This window comes from Paralichthys olivaceus, chromosome 6, assembly GCF_024713975.1.
Source record: "Paralichthys olivaceus isolate ysfri-2021 chromosome 6, ASM2471397v2, whole genome shotgun sequence".
Lineage (NCBI taxonomy): Eukaryota > Metazoa > Chordata > Actinopteri > Pleuronectiformes > Paralichthyidae > Paralichthys > Paralichthys olivaceus.
In genome coordinates this window covers 10809724-10829312 of record NC_091098.1, presented here as the reverse complement: position 1 = coordinate 10829312, position 19589 = coordinate 10809724, and the positions used below count along the sequence as shown (strand labels likewise).

General features: G+C 39.0%; 1 protein-coding gene across 3 annotated transcripts in view; it reads left to right on the top strand.

Annotated features, from left to right (window-relative positions):
* LOC109630572 (uncharacterized) overlaps nt 1-19032 on the top strand; it is a 36411-nt gene extending 17379 nt beyond the window's left edge. For all 3 annotated transcript variants that reach the window (XM_069527181.1, XM_069527180.1, XM_069527182.1), the window contains 11 exons: nt 448-552; nt 2226-2330; nt 9724-9828; nt 10780-10850; nt 11074-11703; nt 12187-12921; nt 13533-15327; nt 16432-16608; nt 17155-17331; nt 17803-17849; nt 18018-19032. In XM_069527181.1, coding sequence (XP_069383282.1) covers nt 448-552; nt 2226-2330; nt 9724-9828; nt 10780-10850; nt 11074-11703; nt 12187-12921; nt 13533-15327; nt 16432-16608; nt 17155-17331; nt 17803-17849; nt 18018-18544 — 4474 coding nt within the window. In that variant the 3' untranslated portion in view covers nt 18545-19032. The remainder of the gene's footprint in view (nt 1-447; nt 553-2225; nt 2331-9723; nt 9829-10779; nt 10851-11073; nt 11704-12186; nt 12922-13532; nt 15328-16431; nt 16609-17154; nt 17332-17802; nt 17850-18017) is intronic.
* The last annotated feature ends 557 nt before the right edge of the window (nt 19033-19589 follow it).

Sequence of the window (19589 nt, the reverse complement as noted above, 5' to 3'; positions counted from 1 at the left end):
TCTTCAACGTCCCAACAAATACAACTATTCATCATATTTGTAAAATATCCTGTAACATTACTTTGCCTTGTCAGATGATGTGGTTTTTTTGTCTTCTCAGGTTGCTGCTTCCTTTTCTGTCAGCTTGTAAACAAATGCACATGTGCACTGCTGTGAATGGAGAGGTTCAAACTGTAACTGTATTTACAACAGTGAATTACACCTCCCAGCTGTAGGAGGCTTGAGTGAAGTAGAGAGCAATTCTTCCATTGTGTTGAAGTCATCCTTCACTCAGGAATGTGTTTTGCTTATTGCTACTTCACTTGAATGTCTGAGCTTGACTCTGAAGAGTGACGTACACTGGTGCATATGCATTGACTATAATTGAAATATTGGAGCTGCAAATAATTTTGAAGATGTCTGTTAATGTTTGACATTGTAAAGACACTTCTTCTATTTGTGTTCAAGGTCTCCTGACAAAGAAAGATCTGTCTCTCCTGAACCCAGCCATGTTTCTGTGAAAAGTGACAGCTCCATGGACAAAATTATAAACTTCAGTGACAAACAACAAAGGTGAGATCATTTTGGTAATGCCAGGGCTTTGGTACAGATAGATTGGATAAGACCCCAAGACTTTGGTGACCGCTTTATTGTTTCCTTACATCTCCCTTTCTGTCTGTCCTTTTTCAAACCAAAGCTGTGTACAATTCTTATGTAGTATGGATGGTAAGTATAACACAGTCAAGCCTTTTATATAGCTCCACATCAGTCCCAGTTAACCAAGGTGTGCCGCAAGGCTCAGTGCAGGGCCCCCTTCTTTTCACCATCTACATACTCCCGCTTGGTTGTATCTATCCTTTCAACATGGCCTAAATTTCAACTCCTATGCCAAGGACACCCAGCTCCATTTAAGCACTCATCCATCCGCTCAGCTCCCCTCCAGTCACTAGTCAGTTGCCTGCACGACATTTAAATCTGGTTGACATCAAACCTTCTCAAACTGAACAGTAACAACACTGAGCTCATGGTTGTGGCCCTCAAGACTCTGCTCCAGAAGGTTGGAGACCTCCTACTCTACATTGACGGCTGCTCCCATCTTCCCATCCCCTGAGGTTTGCAACCTGTGTGTCATTCTTGACTCCACCCTCTCCTTCCAAACCCACATCAAATCTGTCTCCAAATCCGTCTTCTTTCACCTCAAAAACATCTCCAGAGTCTGGTCTTCACTCCCTGACTCCAGGACAGAAACCCTCCCTCATGCCTTCATCATCCCCCGCCTGGATTACTGTAATGGGGTCCTGTCTGCTCTACCAGACAACATCCTAAACAGACTTCAATATGTACAGAACTCTGCTGCCAGGGTTCTCACCCGCACTAAGCCCTGGCAGCACATCACCCTTACTCTTATTCAACTTCACTGTCTCCTGATAAAAGCATTCTTAATTAAAGCTCTGTAGTATGTAATGCATTTAATGATATGGAAGGCATCTTTGGGTCTCTTGAAAGGCGCTATATAAATGCAAGCTATCATCATTATTATTATTATTATTATAACTAAAACATAGTAGTGTGGATGTAGCCTGAGCCAAGATAGGAAAAACAATGGGCTTCATGCAAGAAAAATGTATTGTTTTCCCTAAATTTCTCTTACATTTGATTGTATGGTTAGTTCGTACAAACAGATTTAACAAACTTCTAACTCTGCTCTGACAAATATAGTGTATATAGTGTTTATATTGTAGCCTATATACAACTTGCACAGAGTATGCATCGCCCCTCTGATGCTTTTCATTGTTTTATCTTCAACGTCCCAACAAATACAACTATTCATCATATTTGTAAAATATCCTGTAACATTACTTTGCCTTGTCAGATGATGTGGTTTTTTTGTCTTCTCAGGTTGCTGCTTCCTTTTCTGTCAGCTTGTAAACAAATGCACATGTGCACTGCTGTGAATGGAGAGGTTCAAACTGTAACTGTATTTACAACAGTGAATTACACCTCCCAGCTGTAGGAGGCTTGAGTGAAGTAGAGAGCAATTCTTCCATTGTGTTGAAGTCATCCTTCACTCAGGAATGTGTTTTGCTTATTGCTACTTCACTTGAATGTCTGAGCTTGACTCTGAAGAGTGACGTACACTGGTGCATATGCATTGACTATAATTGAAATATTGGAGCTGCAAATAATTTTGAAGATGTCTGTTAATGTTTGACATTGTAAAGACACTTCTTCTATTTGTGTTCAAGGTCTCCTGACAAAGAAAGATCTGTCTCTCCTGAACCCAGCCATGTTTCTGTGAAAAGTGACAGCTCCATGGACAAAATTATAAACTTCAGTGACAAACAACAAAGGTGAGATCATTTTGGTAATGCCAGGGCTTTGGTACAGATAGATTGGATAAGACCCCAAGACTTTGGTGACCGCTTTATTGTTTCCTTACATCTCCCTTTCTGTCTGTCCTTTTTCAAACCAAAGCTGTGTACAATTCTTATGTAGTATGGATGGTAAGTATAACACAGTCAAGCCTTTTATATAGCTCCACATCAGTCCCAGTTAACCAAGGTGTGCCGCAAGGCTCAGTGCAGGGCCCCCTTCTTTTCACCATCTACATACTCCCGCTTGGTTGTATCTATCCTTTCAACATGGCCTAAATTTCAACTCTTATGCCAAGGACACCCAGCTCCATTTAAGCACTCATCCATCCGCTCAGCTCCCCTCCAGTCACTAGTCAGTTGCCTGCACGACATTTAAATCTGGTTGACATCAAACCTTCTCAAACTGAACAGTAACAACACTGAGCTCATGGTTGTGGCCCTCAAGACTCTGCTCCAGAAGGTTGGAGACCTCCTACTCTACATTGACGGCTGCTCCCATCTTCCCATCCCCTGAGGTTTGCAACCTGTGTGTCATTCTTGACTCCACCCTCTCCTTCCAAACCCAAATCAAATCTGTCTCCAAATCAGCTTCTTTCACCTCAAGAACATAATAATAATAAAAATAATAATAATAACTCAGGTTTGTATAGCGTCTTTCAGGGTACCCAAGGTGCTTTACAGAGAGAGAACACAAAAGTAAAAGGACACAAACACAAGATAATAATAGTGATGGTTGGCTGAGGCTAGAGTCCATAAGCTGTGGTGAACAAGTGGGTTTTCATGAGCTTTCTGTTGGTGTCCAGAGATGGGGCATTCTCCAGAGTCTGGTCTTCACTCCGTGACAGAAACCCTCCCTCATGCCTTCATCACCCACTCGCCTGGATTACTGTAATGGGGTCGGTCCTGTCTGCTCTACCAGACAACATGCTAAACAGACTTCAAAATGTACAGAACTCTCACCCGCACTAAGCCCTCACAGCACATCACCCTGACTTTTATTCAACTTCACTGTCTCCTGATAAAAGCATTCTTAATTAAAGCTCTGTAGTATGTAATGCATTTAATGATATGGAAGGCATCTTTGGGTCTCTTGAAAGGCGCTCTGTAAATGCAAGCTATCATCATTATTATTATTATTATAACTAAAACATAGTAGTGTGGATGTAGCCTGAACCAAGATAGGAAAAACAATGGGCTTCATGCAAGAAAAATGTATTGTTTTCCCTAAATTTCTCTTAGATTTGATCGTATGGTTAGTTTGTACAAACATGACATGTCAGATTTAACAAACTCTTCTAACTTTACTGTGACAAATATAGTGCACAGTGTGTATATTGTAGCCTATATACAACTTGCACAAAGTATGCATCACTCCTCTGATACCTGTCATTGTTTTTTCTCCAACGTCACAACAAATACAACTATTCATCATATTTGTAAAATATCCTGTAACATTTTTTTTTTTTAAACATATATTTATTAAGAATTTTGTTCATTTTACAGACAAACAATACAAGACAACACAACAAGGCACATATAATGCAATTTGCTCTCACATATAGCACATATAATAGATGTTCTTGTCACAGTAGACAGTGTGTTACAGTCATTGAAATTACATCTGCTAACTTACATTGTTTACAGGGGAGAACAAATGAAAACAAAACAAAACAGAAACAAAAAGTACTCAATCCGTCTTATCATCCAACCAACCATCAACATCCATGTTGTTATTTTCAAGGAAGTTGTAGAAAATTTTCCATATTTCCCAAAACTTGTCAAGTCTATTTTTTGTTGTGTAACTTATCTTTTCCAAAGCTAAGTAAGAAGTCATTCCCTTCAACCATTGTGATGTGGCACAGGGTGTATCTGATTTCCATGAGAGAGCAATACATCGTTTGGCTTCCAGAAAACAAATATTCAGGAGAGACCTAATTTTTTTAGAGGTAGTGAAGTCTTCTGGATAGAGATTCAATAGGCACAATTTAGGACTAAGAGGCACTTTCCTGCCAATGATTTGGCTAGCAAGGTCCACCACCTTACTCCAAAAAGAAAGTGTCTTTTGACATTCCCACATACAATGAAATAAGGTACCTTTTTGGTCTTTACATTTGAAGCAGGTATCAGGTATGTTAGGGTTAAAGTGGTGCAATTTAGCTGGTGTTATGTACAGTCTGCTTATCCATTTATATTGTAACAGTTTGGAGTTTGTATTTACGGATTGGGTCTGAGCTAGAAAACATGCCTCTGACCATTCCTCCTCAGTTACATTATCCTGCAAGTCCCTTCGCCATGCTTGAAGTGAGCGCTGTGATGATTCTTTAGACTTGCTTACAAAAAGCTCATAGAGTAATGAAACCTGTCCCCTAGAATGTAAAAACTTCAAAGTGTAATCTTCTAGAGTAGATAGGGGGGGAAGTTTCAAATCATTGCTCTGTCTGGAAAGGATGAAGCTTCTAAATTGTAAATATTTAAAAAAATGTTTTGCAGGAATCCCATATTTTGATTTGAGCTCTTCGAATGACATGAGAGCCAAGTTTTCATTGTAAAGGTCAGCTACCTTAGCTATACCCTGGGCTGCCCATATTTTAAACCCTGGGTCTGCTCTACCAGGTTGGAAGTCATCATTACCAAAAATTGGAGAAAACCGAGATAGTTTAGCTGTTTCTCCTAGGTATGCAAGAGATTTGTGCCAAACCATTAATGTATTTTTGAGAAAAGGATTTTTAGTATGTTTGATTAGTTTATGTTTTTTAGCAGAGAAGATGTACAGGTTTAAAGGTATGTTTGTTAAATGTGCTTCTATTGAAACCCAAGCTGGAGGGTGGTTTCTCTCAAAATAAAACATTCCTGCTCTGATTTGAGCTGCCCAGTAATACCACTCAAGATTTGGTAGTTGTAAACCCCCTCTATCATATGGTAAATACAACAGGGAGAGCCTGAGCCTGGGACGCTTGTTGTTCCATATAAAGTTAGAGAAAAGCTTTTTAAGAAAATTAAAGAGTGAGGGTGGAGGAGCAAGTGGAATAGATTGAAAGAGATAAAGAAACTTCGGTAAAATTGACATTTTCAATACATTTATACGCCCAATCATAGAAATGGGTAGATTTGTCCATCTATTTATAAGTTGGGTGACCTTATCAGTTAAGGTATTGTAGTTATTAGGAACAATTTTGTCAGTGGTAGGGGCAATCTTAACACCCAGGTATGTGAAGCCATTTAGTGAAACCGTAAAAGGAGTAGGAATTGGGGGGTGTAGTCGTTCCTTTTCATTCATGAATAATATTACAGATTTGGAGTAATTAATTTTGTATCCCGCAAAGGTGCCAAAAAAGTTAATTTGGTCCAATAAAGCTGGTAAAGTCTGTTTCAAATTAGAGCAAAACAAAATGACATCATCAGCATACAGTGCTATTCGATGTTCCATATCTCCTATCCTTATGCCTTTAAAACTAGTATGGTTGCGAATTGCCATGGCCAGCGGTTCAATTGCCAGGGTAAATAACAGTGGAGACAGGGGGCAGCCTTGTCTTGTGCCCCTGTACAACTTAAAGGGTGCTGAAGATAGCCCATTTGTTAAAACTACTGCCTGGGGGTCAGCATAAAGTAGTCTGATCCAGCAGAGAAATTTCTTCTTTATGCCAAATCTTCGAAGAACCTCAAACAGGAAGTGCCACTCCACCTTGTCAAAGGCCTTCTCGGCATCTAATGACAAAATAGCAGTGTCCATACATCCTGAATTTTCGAACAAAATATTAAGAACTCGTCTTATATTATGAAAACCCTGTCGTCCCTGAACAAAGCCATTTTGATCAGAGTGCACGATTTGTGGTAGAAGTGTATCTAACCGTCTGGCTAATGCTTTGCAGAGAATTTTGAGATCGTTATTAAGAAGTGATATTGGTCTATACGATCCACAAAGGTTAAAAGCTTTACCTGGTTTTAACAATAGAGTGATTACGGCCATATTTAGAGAGGGGGGGAAGGACCCGCTATCTAAGGACTCTTTATACATTTCAAGTAAAGGTGGCAGTAGCTTGTCCTGAAAAGCTTTATAGATTTCAATGGGAATCGAGTCCTCGCCAGGCGTCTTACCCCCCTTCATACTCCCAATGGCTGCAGACAATTCCTCAATGGTTAAGTCTAGGTCTAAATCATCCAGGAAGTTTTCTTCAAGAGGCTTGATGTTCAATGAATCCAAAAAGTCTTTTTGTTTTTGCAAGGCTGAGGCTGAAGAGTCTGTGCTGTATAAGTTCTCGTAAAAACCTTTAAAAGCTTTATTAATTTCTTTAAGGTCACTAGTCTCCAACCCATCATCTAGCTGAATAGTATTTATTGTTCTTTCAGATTCTGATTGTTTAATACGCCAAGCTAAGAGTTTACTAGCCTTTTCCCCTTGCTCATAATAGGACTGTTTCAATTTCAGCAGGCTTTTAGTTGCCTTATTGACAGATAAAACATTATACTTAGCTCTAAATTCATTAAGTTCTCTAAATGACTGTTGGGAAGGATTTTTGAAGTGTTTTGATTCAGTTTCTTTTATCTTTTTTTCTAACTGTTGCATCTCCAGCCTCCAAGATTTTTGTTTATAACTTGTATAACTTATCATATGTCCTCTCAGGAAGGCTTTAAATGCTTCCCACCGTATAGCAGCTGATGTTTGAGTTGTATTATTTACAAAGTAATCATCAATTTGTGCCCCAATAAACTTCATAAATTCTGGATCCTTCAGCCAAAATGACTGAAGGCGCCACCTCATGGAGAAATTCACTGACTTTGGCATGTTTAGTCTAAATGAAACTGAAGCATGGTCTGAAATTACAATGCTGTCGTACCAGCTTCTTGTGATTGTGGACATCAAGGAAGCAGAGACCAAAAAGTAGTCAATTCTGGAGAATGTCTGGCAGGTGGCAGAATAACATGAGAAGGTTGACTGATTAGGATAGTCTCTTCTCCATATGTCAGTTAAATTAAATTCTTTTATATATTGTAATAACTCCTTTCGTGTCTGGGCATGGGAGGTATCTATCCCCGTGGATCTATCAATCTCTGGTTGGAGAGTGCAATTAAAATCTCCACCTATTATGAAACTACCAGACAAATCAGCCAGGGACAAAAACAGATTTCTGAAAAAAGACGGGTTGTCATCATTGGGTCCATATAAGTTTACCAGATTTAACCTAATTGAAAGTATTTCACATTGAATAATAATGTATCTCCCGTATCGGTCTTCATCCACATTGATGAGATGAAAGGGTAGGGAGTTATGTATCAGAGTGATTACCCCACGTGAGCGAGAACTAGGTGAAGCAGAAAAAACTCGACCTGGCCACCTCCTCCTCACTTTTACTACATCTTCAGGTGTTAAATGTGTCTCCTGCAGAAAGACTATCTTAGCTTTTAGTTGTTTAATCCTACTCATTACTTGCTTAAGCTTGACAAGTTTGTTTAGACCTCTTACATTCCAAGAGGTGAACTGGAGTTCAAATGACATGGTATAATACTATATTGTATGTGCGGGTTGGAATTGAGTATACAATACAAGAAAACTTAATTAATAAGAATGAAAATAAAAATATGTGCCTTAAGACGTAGACGTAAACATAATAGGGTTGTACTTCCCCAAACGAAGTACACGCTTCCCTCCCATAGATCACACTTCCAATAGACCCCTGAACAGAGTCTGACTATGGAACTAAGCTGGTCCACCCACATGTCGAGGAACAGCATGCTCAGCGATCATGTTGGACCTCCATGCAAAATATTAAAAGTGAACTTATTGTGTATTGCAATCAGAAATAACCACGTTGCAGCAAAACATTAGACTTAAATTAACAGTCTTAAACAGTCCAGGAAAAGCTTATCGCGCCTGTATTGCGGCTGCATTCTTTAAACAGTCCAGGAAGAATTCAGTTACCTGTATTGACAGCGCTAAACACGTTAGCTTTCTCACCACCCAGCGTTGCCTAGCTTTGCTCAGACTTCAATTCTTGCACAAAAGCCTCCGCTTCTGATGCAGTGTTGAACGTGTGCCGTCTTCCCTTGATGGTCACCAGAAGTGTAGCTGGGTGAATTATTCCGTAACGCAGGTCATGGATAGAAAGGGAGGCTAGTTCTTTCTTTGCTGAATCAAAGACTTTTCTACGTTTAAGCAGATCCGCCGACACGTCGGGAAAAAACATGACATTCTTATCGTCGACAAGTATCTTTCCCTTGCTTCTGGCCGCTTTCATCACTCGAACTTTGTCGGCGTAGTTCAGAAACTTCATCACCACCACTCTAGGGCGTGCAGCGGTTTGTTGGCTTCCATCTTTACTGTTGAGTCTACCAACTCGATGTGCTCTTTCTATAAGCAATGGCCCATTAAAGTTCATTTCACCGAGAGCTTTAGGAATCCACTTTTCCAAAAATGTACGCACGTCACCTCCTTCGGTTAACTCAGGCAGACCCACCAACCGCACATTCGAGCGGCGTGCTCGGTTTTCCAAGTCATCCACCTTTAGCACAAGCTCATCCATAGCTGCTTTCATGGTGGTGGTCCGTGTTTTCAGAGATGCTAGGTCATCTTCAATGGTGCCAATTCGGTCTTCAGCTTCGGTCAGTCGGCCAGTCAATGACTTTAATTCGCCTTGCACTCCCTGAATAGCGCCCAATAGCCCATCAAACCTCGACACAAAATCTTCTTTCATTGTCTGGATAGCGTTGAGAATTGGACCGGGGCTAATTGTGTCGTCGTCGCTAGCATTGGAGCTAGGTAGCATCGTCGGGCTGGAGGAACCACCGGTTGATTTAGTAGACTTTGAAGTCTTTGGCTGCAGTTTCGGTGGCATTACGGCTGTTTGTTGTGTTTTTGGATCAGTAGTAACTTTTTGGTAATTCTTAGTGGCTTCCTGATTACTTTTCTATGAATTGTGCATGGGAGCTCTCTTTCACACGTCTGCCTAGCAGCGCGCCATAACCGGAAGTCTGATATCCTGTAACATTACTTTGCCCTGTCGGTCTTGGTTCTTTGGCTTCTCAGGTTGCTGCTTCCTTTTCCGTCAGCATGTAAACAAATGCACATGTGCACTGCTGTGAATGGAGAGGTTCAAAACTGTAACTGTATTTACAACAGTGAATTACACCTCCCAGCTGTAGGAGGCTTGAGTGAAGTAGAGAGCAATTCTTCCATTGTGTTGAAGTCATCCTTCACTCAGAAATGTGTTTTGCTTATTGCTACTTCACTTGAATGTCTGAGCTTGACTCTGAAGAGTGACGTACACTGGTGCATATGCATTGACTATAATTGAAATATTGGAGCGCTCAATAATTTTGAAGATGTCTGTTAATGTTTGACATTGTAAAGACACTTCTTCTATTTGTGTTCAAGGTCTCCTGACAAAGAAATATCTGTCTCTCCTGAACCCAGCCATGTTTCTGTGAAAAGTGACAGCTCCATGGACAAAATTATAAACTTCAGTGACAAACAACAAAGGTGAGATCATTTTGGTAATGCCAGTGCTTTGGTACAGTTAGATCTTGAGTTAAAGAGAAAATTGAGTGAATGAAAATAAGAAAAAGATAATACATTACATGGATGAACCTCCCACCTTCAAGACTGAGGTTACATGCACATTAACACATTTTAGTTTTAAATTGAAAATGATTGTCCAGATTAGCATTTTAGCATATGTCAGAAGTAATGACTATCCATATTAACACACCCGCAAATCAATGAACATACGCCGGGCATGCACATGCTGGTGAAAACAGGAAGTAGTTTGTCTACTCTGCTGTTGGTTGCTTAGATACAGAAGATTCTTTCCCATTAAGAACAGCTATAAAAAGTAAAAACTGCTGGTAGTTAAGTCATGCACTGTTTAAATCTGTATCAAACTGAGGGCCTGATCTACTAAAGGTTTGCACGTTTGAAAATGTGTGCAAACTTGATTTCACCTGCAAGCTCATCTCCTAATGGGGCGATTGCGGGCGGAGTGACACTTGTGTCCATTTAGTACATTTACTTTAATGAATATGCAATATCGGGCATTTCTACCCAAGTGCACAAAATATTGGGAGGAGTAGATGCAAATACCTTCATTTAGCCTCAAAATAATTTTGGTGGTTGTGACCGCGTCTATATTTAATATGTTTGAAAGGTAGGTGCTAATCGGCACAGCATTATTATGCAATTATTTTTAGTAGTTCATCCACAAAATGCCCTACAAACAAACGTGCAATCTGTTATAATGCACACACAATTTAGCACCCTTTATTTGGGATCTTAGTAGATCAGGCCCTAATTGTGCAGTGAAGCCTGACACTGGCATTTAATGTCAAACATGAGCAAGAATTGTTATTTTTGTCACAGTTAATATATATTTCCTCACTAACACAAACTGAGAACTGAACTATGTGAGTGTGAAATGTTGTGTCTTTGTTGAAGCCCTCCCCAGAAAACGACAGCGCAAGGCAACCCATCTCAGGATGACCCACTCGACTTCAACAAAGATTCAGGTACTCAAACAAACATTCAACAAAGGAAGTTGAATTTCATAACGTTGTACATTGATGGTCACAATTCATCATCATAATACAATTTCTTCTCTGTGCTTTATCTGAATTCATAACATGTTAATAAATGCCACATTGATCGAAAATATACAATTACTGCCATATCTCATTAGAAATTTATATATATATAAAATTATATTTAAATTTTGTTTTGTTTTTTCCTTAGAGAAAAATGCCAAGCATGTCCTCGGAACCGAGCTGAAGAAGATAATTATCAGGGATTATATAGCTCAGAGTCAAAAAAATTTTGACACAGAACTATTTGTTATAAAAACTGAGAAGAAAGATGAACAACTAAAAAGTTACAGTGAAATATTTGAACCTTCAAAGAAAAAAAGAACGCGAACAGTGCTAATGAAGGGTGTTGCTGGTATTGGTAAAACATTTCAAACAGGGAAGTTCATGGTTGATTGGGCAAATGAAAAATCCAACAAAAACATAAACTTGATCGTGTCTTTTCATTTCAATGACCTCAATTCAAGAAGTCACGAAACTCAAAGCATGGAAGGTCTGCTTAATCATTTCTTCAGGGATATCAAACAACCACAAGTCCCCACCTATGACAAGTATAAAATAGCTTTTATCCTTGATGGCCTGGAAGAATGTAAACTTGATCTTAACTTTGAAAAAACTAAGGACCTGACTGACATAACAGAGCCAGCCTCGATGGATGTGCTGCTCATAAACCTCATCAAGGGGACGTTGCTTCCCTCTGCTCGACTGTGGATCATCTCTCAACCTTCAGGAGTTGACAAGATTCCTACTCAATATATTCAGAAAGTGACAGAATGTCGAGGTAAGAAACCATGGCCATTCCATCGCTCACAATATCATACTGGTATGTAGGTGTTGTTATTTTTGTATGAAAAATGAATGTTCAGGAAAGGATCAGTGTGTATAATTTAGTGACATCTAAAGTGTTGTGTTGCAGCTGAATACCCCTCAGCTCACCCTCCCTTTCCACACATGGAAGCCTTCAACTGTCATAAAAACTCAAAAGATGTCTAGTTTGGACAACGGTAAAAAACCAGGGCGGCCTCCATAGAGAGGACCCACTCCTAATGTAGATATAAAGTATTTACATATAAAGAGCCCATTCTAGGGTAAAGAAAACAACAATACGTACAATTTAGATGAAACACATTGTGAAAATATCACTAAGATTATTTTATATTCTATTTCCTTTCAATAGATTATTTTCACCTAAATCTTACACACTGAACCTTTAAAAATAGCACAAAAGTTGATATAATATGCAGAAAATGGTTCTGTTTTCCAGAGACCTGCTCGCGCCGACAGCAGCTGGTATCAAACCTGAAGAACAGATTTCGTAGAGAATACTCTCAAGTTGAAGATAAAACTCATCCTAACAAGACAAACACTGAACACATTATTAGAGGTGAAAGTGTTGGTGACGCCAATGATGAAGAGAAAAATGGAAAGCAAAAATCATGGAAAAAAGTGAATGAGACATCTGAAATCTTCAAAGATGAAACAGGACAGATAAGAACTCTGCTGACTATTGGAGAACCTGATATTGGAAAATCCTTCCACGTGCAGCAGTTCATTAAAAAATGGGCAGAAAATGATGATAAGAATTCATTTTTCACTTGGTTAAAAAACCTTAAGAGGAAGTTTTTCCAACCAAAGGATAGTGAAGAACTTTTATTTCCACTAGATTTCCTTAAACTTAATTGGACAAAAGAGAAAAAAATCAGCTTGGTGGGACTTCTAAATCATTTATTCAAGGAGACCAAAGAATCTGTCATATCTAACTTTGACAATGTCAAAGTTTTATTTATCTTGGATGGACTGGACTCTTATCATCATTCTCTTGACTTCAACCACAATGACATTATAACAGATGTCCGACAGCCAGCCTCAGTGGATGTGATACTGACAAACCTGATCAAAGGAAACCTGCTTCCTTCCGCCCAGCTCTGGATTACTTCCCGACCTTCGTCTTATAAACGGCTGCCTGATGAGACATATGGCAGGATGACAGAAATACGAGGTATTATTAATCTTTATGAGTATTTATGTGTGTTTTTTTCTGTCACTGCAGCAGCTTTCATATCTATAATAAGAAGTTATGTTACTAGAGTTAACAAGTTACAAACAAACAAGAGCATAAATGACATTGTTCATCTGACATTTCATGGTGATCAGGCTCAAACCCAGGATTAGCCTGCACACTACTAGTATCACAAACTGATTAAACCCTCTGCTATGAAAAATTTACAAACATAATTCTTCTAACCCATCAAGACATTTTGGTATCGACATTAGATGACATCACTGAGGCTGATGAGTGATGGTCACTGATTTATTCAAAGTTTATTAATATTTTATCTATTATGTCACCTCCTAGGGGTTTTAACAATACACATACCAAGTGTGATAAGATGAACAATTCTTGAGATATGCATTCCACATACAGAGAGACATACAGACAGCTTTTGGAATTAGTAGACAGATGTAATGAACACTACAACAAAGGGGGCAGATGACTGAACACTCTTTGCTTATGTAACCCTTTAGAGCTTCACTAGCATTTACGAAAACAAAAACCAACCACATAACTCTTGGTGTTTTAATAATTCATGCACAAATGTTTTCTTACAGAAAAGCCTGATGTCACAAGTCAAAGAAAACTCAAATTTCAGCTGAAGGAGCAATTCACCTGGGTGTCTGAGGGGATTGATAAGCAGAAAACCTCTGCTCTTCTGAATGATATCTTTACAAATGTCTACATCATAGAGGGGCAGAGGGGAGAGGTCAATGCTCAGCATGAGGCCAGACAGGTTCAAGCAAAATTCAAACCGGTAAAAGAAGAAAAGCCCATTAAATTTCACGACATCTTCAAACCTGAAAGTGAAAATATACCCATTAGAACTGTGTTGACAATTGGAGTGGCAGGCATTGGAAAATCTTTTGCATCAATGAAGTACATGCTGGACTGGGCTGAGGGTAGAGCCAATGAAAACATACATTACATATTTCCTCTTCCTTTCCGGGAGTTGAATTTGCAAAAAGACGGAGAGCACAGTCTCGAAGAACTTCTTCATCAGTTCTTCCCTGCTATGAAGGAATCAGAAATAAGCAACTATGACAAGTACAAAATTCTGATCGTCCTGGATGGCTTTGATGAATGTCGCCTTGACCTAAACTTCAGTCAAAGTATGGATTTGACTGATGTGAAAAAGGAAACCTCAGTGAATGATCTGCTTGCAAACCTTATCAAAGGAAACTTGCTTTCTGAAGCTCAGATTTGGATCACCTCCCGACCTGCAGCATCCAGTAATATCCCTGCTGATAAAGTTGACCGGGTTACTGAGGTGCGAGGATTCAATGATGACCAGAAGGAGGAGTACTTCAGGAAGAGATTCAATGATAAGGATCTGGTTGAGAAAATCTTGTCACATGTCAAGAAATCAAGGAGCCTTTATATCATGTGTCACATCCCAGTCTTCTGTTGGATCACTTCAAAAGTTCTGGAGGACTTTGTGAATCGAAACCAAGAAGAAGGCATGCCCAAGACACTGACTGACATGTATGTTTGCTTTCTTTTGCTGCAATGCAGACAGGCTAATGTGAAATATGGTGATGAGGAGACAAGTGAGAGTTCTGAAACAGATTCATGCTGGAATACAAGGAACAAAGACACAATCATGTCTTTGGGAAAACTGGCCTTTGAGGAGCTAGAGAAAGGAAACCTTCTCTTCACTGAAGAAAACCTGACAGAGTGTGATATTGACATAGAAAAAACTGCAGTGTTCTCTGGATTATTTACTCGGGTTACACGAGAAGGTTGTGGGCTGCACCAGAAGAATTTTTTCTGTTTTGTCCATCTGAGTGTTCAAGAGTTTCTGGCAGCTTTTTTTGTGTTTCATGCCTTCAATAACAAAGGTGAAAATCTGCTCTCAAAACCCACCTCAGTGGTTGCAGACTTGCCTGCTTCTGACTTTTACAAGAAAGCAGTGGACAAGGCTCTAGATAGTGAAAACGGAGACTGGGATCTGTTTCTTCGCTTCCTGCTTGGTCTCTCTCTGGAAACGAATCAAAATCTACTGAAACACCTGCTAAAAAAGACAGAACATAACGCAGAGACCAACAAGGAAACAATTGACTACATCAAAGGGAAAATTAGCGAGGAGATCAAGGATTCGGATAAAAACCTCAATCTTTTCCACTGTTTGAATGAGCTGAATGACCACTCTCTTGTTAAAGAAGTGAAAAAGTACCTGCTGTCAGAGACAAAGGCATATGAAAATTTCTCCACCTCCCAGTGGTCAGCTCTGACTTTTGTGCTGCTTATGTCCGATGAGAAACTTGGTGTGTTTGATCTGAAAAAGTACTTGAAATCAGAAAAAGTTCTTCTGGGGATGTTGCCAGTGGTCAAAGTCTCCAAAACTACCTTGTAAGTACTTTAAAATGATTGTTGCAAACATTATTTAGGAATTTTCATATAGCCCCATGCAAAAATCTCTCTCTCTCTAATATATATATATATGATGATGATGATTATTATCTATCTTTAGATCCTTCTTTGTATGTCAGGGTCAATACAGTGGAAATTGCTTAGAGTGATCACGTTTGTCCTAAGCCAAAATTATCATTATAAGCGATTGATTGCTAGAAACAAATTGTGTTGCTCCTGTATGAAGTTTAGGGTAAGGTAACATTGCCCACATCTCACACACACACTCACTGAATCTGCTGCTCGCTTCTCTCTCTCTCTCTCTCTCTCTCTATATATATATATATATATATATATATATATCTCTATCTCTCTCTCTCTATATCTCTATATCTCTCTCTCTCAGACAAACACACACTGACACCAACTCAGCTGAAATTATGCCACAATATCAACACTGAGGACTATATAGTGATAGAGACACAGAGAGGAGCAGTGAGTTACTGAAAGAGCCACTAATAACTAAACAAAAAAAGAAAAGAACACTAAGTGGATTACCTGATCACTATAACCAAATTATTTAAATGGCAATTGTATAGGAACGATTCTGTCCCAAGCTTTTTGATCCATATAAACGTTTGATTACTATATCCGTGATCACTATATATATATATATATATATATGTATATACCACTGTAAATTAATCTTGGCCCCTAGTAAGTTGGGCTGAAATATTCTGACTGAACCCAACCAAGCTCGATAGAAAACTAACCTAAGCCTGATGCAAACCCGACAAGGATTCAGATTTTTGTGTCCAAGCCCATTGTTTTTTCCCGATTAAAGGCACGTGCAGTGTAACAAATCAAGTAGATAGTCCAGCCAATATGACTGAATGGTTTTCTACACTCTAGTGGATAACCTTTTTAAATAGTGCTTCTTTGAGTTGAACCAGTGACATCTTTTCTTGCTCTTACACTCTCAGCCCTGTCCTCTGAAGCAAGATAACAGTGTCTCAGCTACATGTAACTAACCAGCATATTTCCAGCACTGGCACCTACCTAATAAACCAAATAATCATCCTCAGGACCTTTCTCTTTTTACAGGCTGAGTTGGTGCGAGCTCTCTGAGGAGTCATGCAATGGTCTAACATCCTCAGTCCTCACTTCCACGTCCTCTAATCTCACAGAGCTGGACCTGAGTCATAATGACCTGATGGATTCAGGGGTGGAGCTACTTGCTGTAGGCCTAAATAGTTTACACTGTAAACTAGAGAGTCTAAAGTAAGTATACCTTTCCTTTACATTTTATAACGAGCAACACAACCTACACAATATCATGGACATGTTAGGGGCATTGCATTGAGTTGAGTGTAACTATTTTAAAGTGCAAAAAAGTGTATTGAGCATTGCAGCACACCTTGCACTTGTGAGTAACTCAAGTGGCTCAAGTTTGAGAGAAGCAGCATGAATGAGGTCCTGACCTAGCTACTCGGCTAACCTTTGTAGCTTTCTGTATTTTCTTATTGAGCATTTCTATTAACAATCTTTGTGACAAAATTGTATGTGTTGCTCTAAGTTGATTTGATTAATTTTTAGGGAACATTTTGGAAAATATTTAGAGGCAGGCTGACTAGGTTTAATATTTGAAAAACATATAAGACTGTTTTCTAATAATGATTAGATCAGAATGATTCTGATTCTGAAAAAATGCAGTCTGTGATTGTGTTTTCATAATCAGGACATACTTGAGCACTTAATCAGGATTAATGCATCAACAGAATTTTCTGCTATTTGTTTTTTCAAAATGTGTGTGTGTATGGTTGGCAGGCTGTCGGGTTGTCAGGTGTCAGAGAAAGGCTGCTGGGCCCTCGCCTCAGCTCTGAATTCCAACACAGCTTCCCACTTAAAAGAACTGGACCTCAGTTACAATCATCCAGGAGACGTTGGGTCGAAGATGCTCGTTGCTGTGAAAAATGATCCAAAAATGAAACTGAAGACATTGTGGTATGTGAAGATGGCAGGATGTGTTTAAATGTGTCAATTTTTAAAGATGTAGCCGGTTCCCCTACAACAGGTTATACTGAAACTACACAAAAGCTCCTCATGAAGATGGAAATCATAAAATACATAATTCAGTCATTAAATTCACTTCAGTTCAAAGATTCATATTCATGGATAATTGATTATAATCAAAGCTTAGTGGTTACCTCTCTTTTAAAATGCACTTCTTCTCAGTAATTACAAGAGTAGTTAAGCACATGACTGATTCAGACTGTCTTCAGTTTAACACATTAATTTTGCCGCTTTACCAAACTGTCACCTTCAATTCAATACAAAACCGGCCTATTTAAGCACTACATATACATTTAATACCTCACAGTTAAAAGAACGGTTGTTTTTGTGGGTTTTGCTGTTGTTTGATATGCATTTATACGGCAACCCTGATATGGAGAACTATATTTTCATTTTGTACAGTTTGGACCATGGTGGAGCAAATCGGTTAAAGCCAGGACTGAAGAAATGTAAGTGTGACATTTTTTTTATCAATAAAGTCTGAATCACAGAACTGACTTAATAATGTTGCTTTTTTAAAATCATAAATATTTAAATCAAATTCAAAATGTGAAGTAGTCTTCTAACCACACAATTAACACTCCAGCTAAATTATTGCATTTGTTTCTCTTTTTTAGATGCTGTAGATTTGAAGTTTGATGAAAACACAGCCAGCAAGCGACTTGTTCTTTCTGAATCGAACAGGAAAGTAAGAACTGCAAAGACTGGGCAGGAGAGGGTTACACAACCTGAAAATGAGAGGAGGTTTAAGAGGTCTCAGGTATCTTGTGAGGAGGGCTTGAAGGGCCTTTGCTACTGGGAGGTGGAGTGGAAAGGGGAGCTTGGCATTGCAGTGTCATATGAAGAAGTGTCTAGAAAATGGGACAGCAGTGGTGGCCTAGGATGCAACATGATGTCCTGGAGTCTTCTCTGTTCAAAGGCTGGATACACTGCCAGAAGAGGGAAAACATCCACACCTATAAATGTGCCCCTTTGCCAAAAAATAGCAGTGTTTCTGGATTGGGATGGTGGTAGTGTGAGTTATTACAGTGTGACATCAGGAAAGTTGAGCCTTATACACACCTTCTCTGCCAAGTTCACAAAACCGCTCTTCCCAAGCTTCTGGTTCAAGAAGGGCTCTGTGACTTTGTGTGAGATTGACTGAAGGACTGTGTGGTGGGAAGAGCTGAGGACCTGATGCACTATTTGGCATTTAAGTTTGTAAAAGCGTCACTGCATCATTTCAATTCTTCAACAATAATATGCCATGTTGTTTTTGTTCAGTTGTTCATACTGAAAGTCAGTATGACCATTGCAAAGGAAGAAAGTTCACATTGTGAGGAATGAAAAAAACAGAAGTAGCAATTGTTTAAAACTGCTTTTATGGAAAACGTTTACATTGTCACATTCCATGTTTTCTTATAATGATCATTGTGTTTACACATTTTAAATTTTTGAGGTACATCATAGGGCAACTATTCACATAGAATTGCCTATGGGTGGTTATTTTGTAACAAGCAGCTAAGGTAAATATGGAGAAGCAGCTTTTAGTTTTTATGCTCCGCAGATCTGGAATGAATGTTGATATATATATAAAGCCCTTTGAATTTCGATTGTGTCCTAAATGTGCATAATAAATAGTCTTGCCACACATAATTTATTAATTGATATTTTAACATAATATTTTAAAACTGTTGACTTTGCTTTGAAGAACAACGCCACCTGAGGAATTGCACCCCAGGATCTTCTTTCAAGGTCCTTCACTGGACACCAATCAAATGCACAAGCTCGTACTGATAAGAGGCGGAGACAACAAACTTTCATATCCCGGTGCTCTCACTCAACTGCATCAAAGTTGGGACCTCAACTGGAGTGACTAGCCTCCCAGTACTGTAATGCAAATTTACCCATTGTGGGAATAATGAAGGATTATCTTATTTTACGTGGCACTCAGCTACACTGAAACAAAAACTAATGCAGAGATTAAAAGCGACATAACCATTGTGCACAATGCAACAGCCTGCAGTTTAAATCAATATTATTCCAATTGTCGCCTCCCCACAAACAAGGCACAGAGAAATTCAAAATACCCGAAACAAAATAATTAAAAATGTCATCCCAAACAAGAAACTCTTTTAATCGATCCTGGGCCCATCAACTAATTATGCAGAGTGATGCACTTAAAACCAATGCATATTTTCAAATCTCTA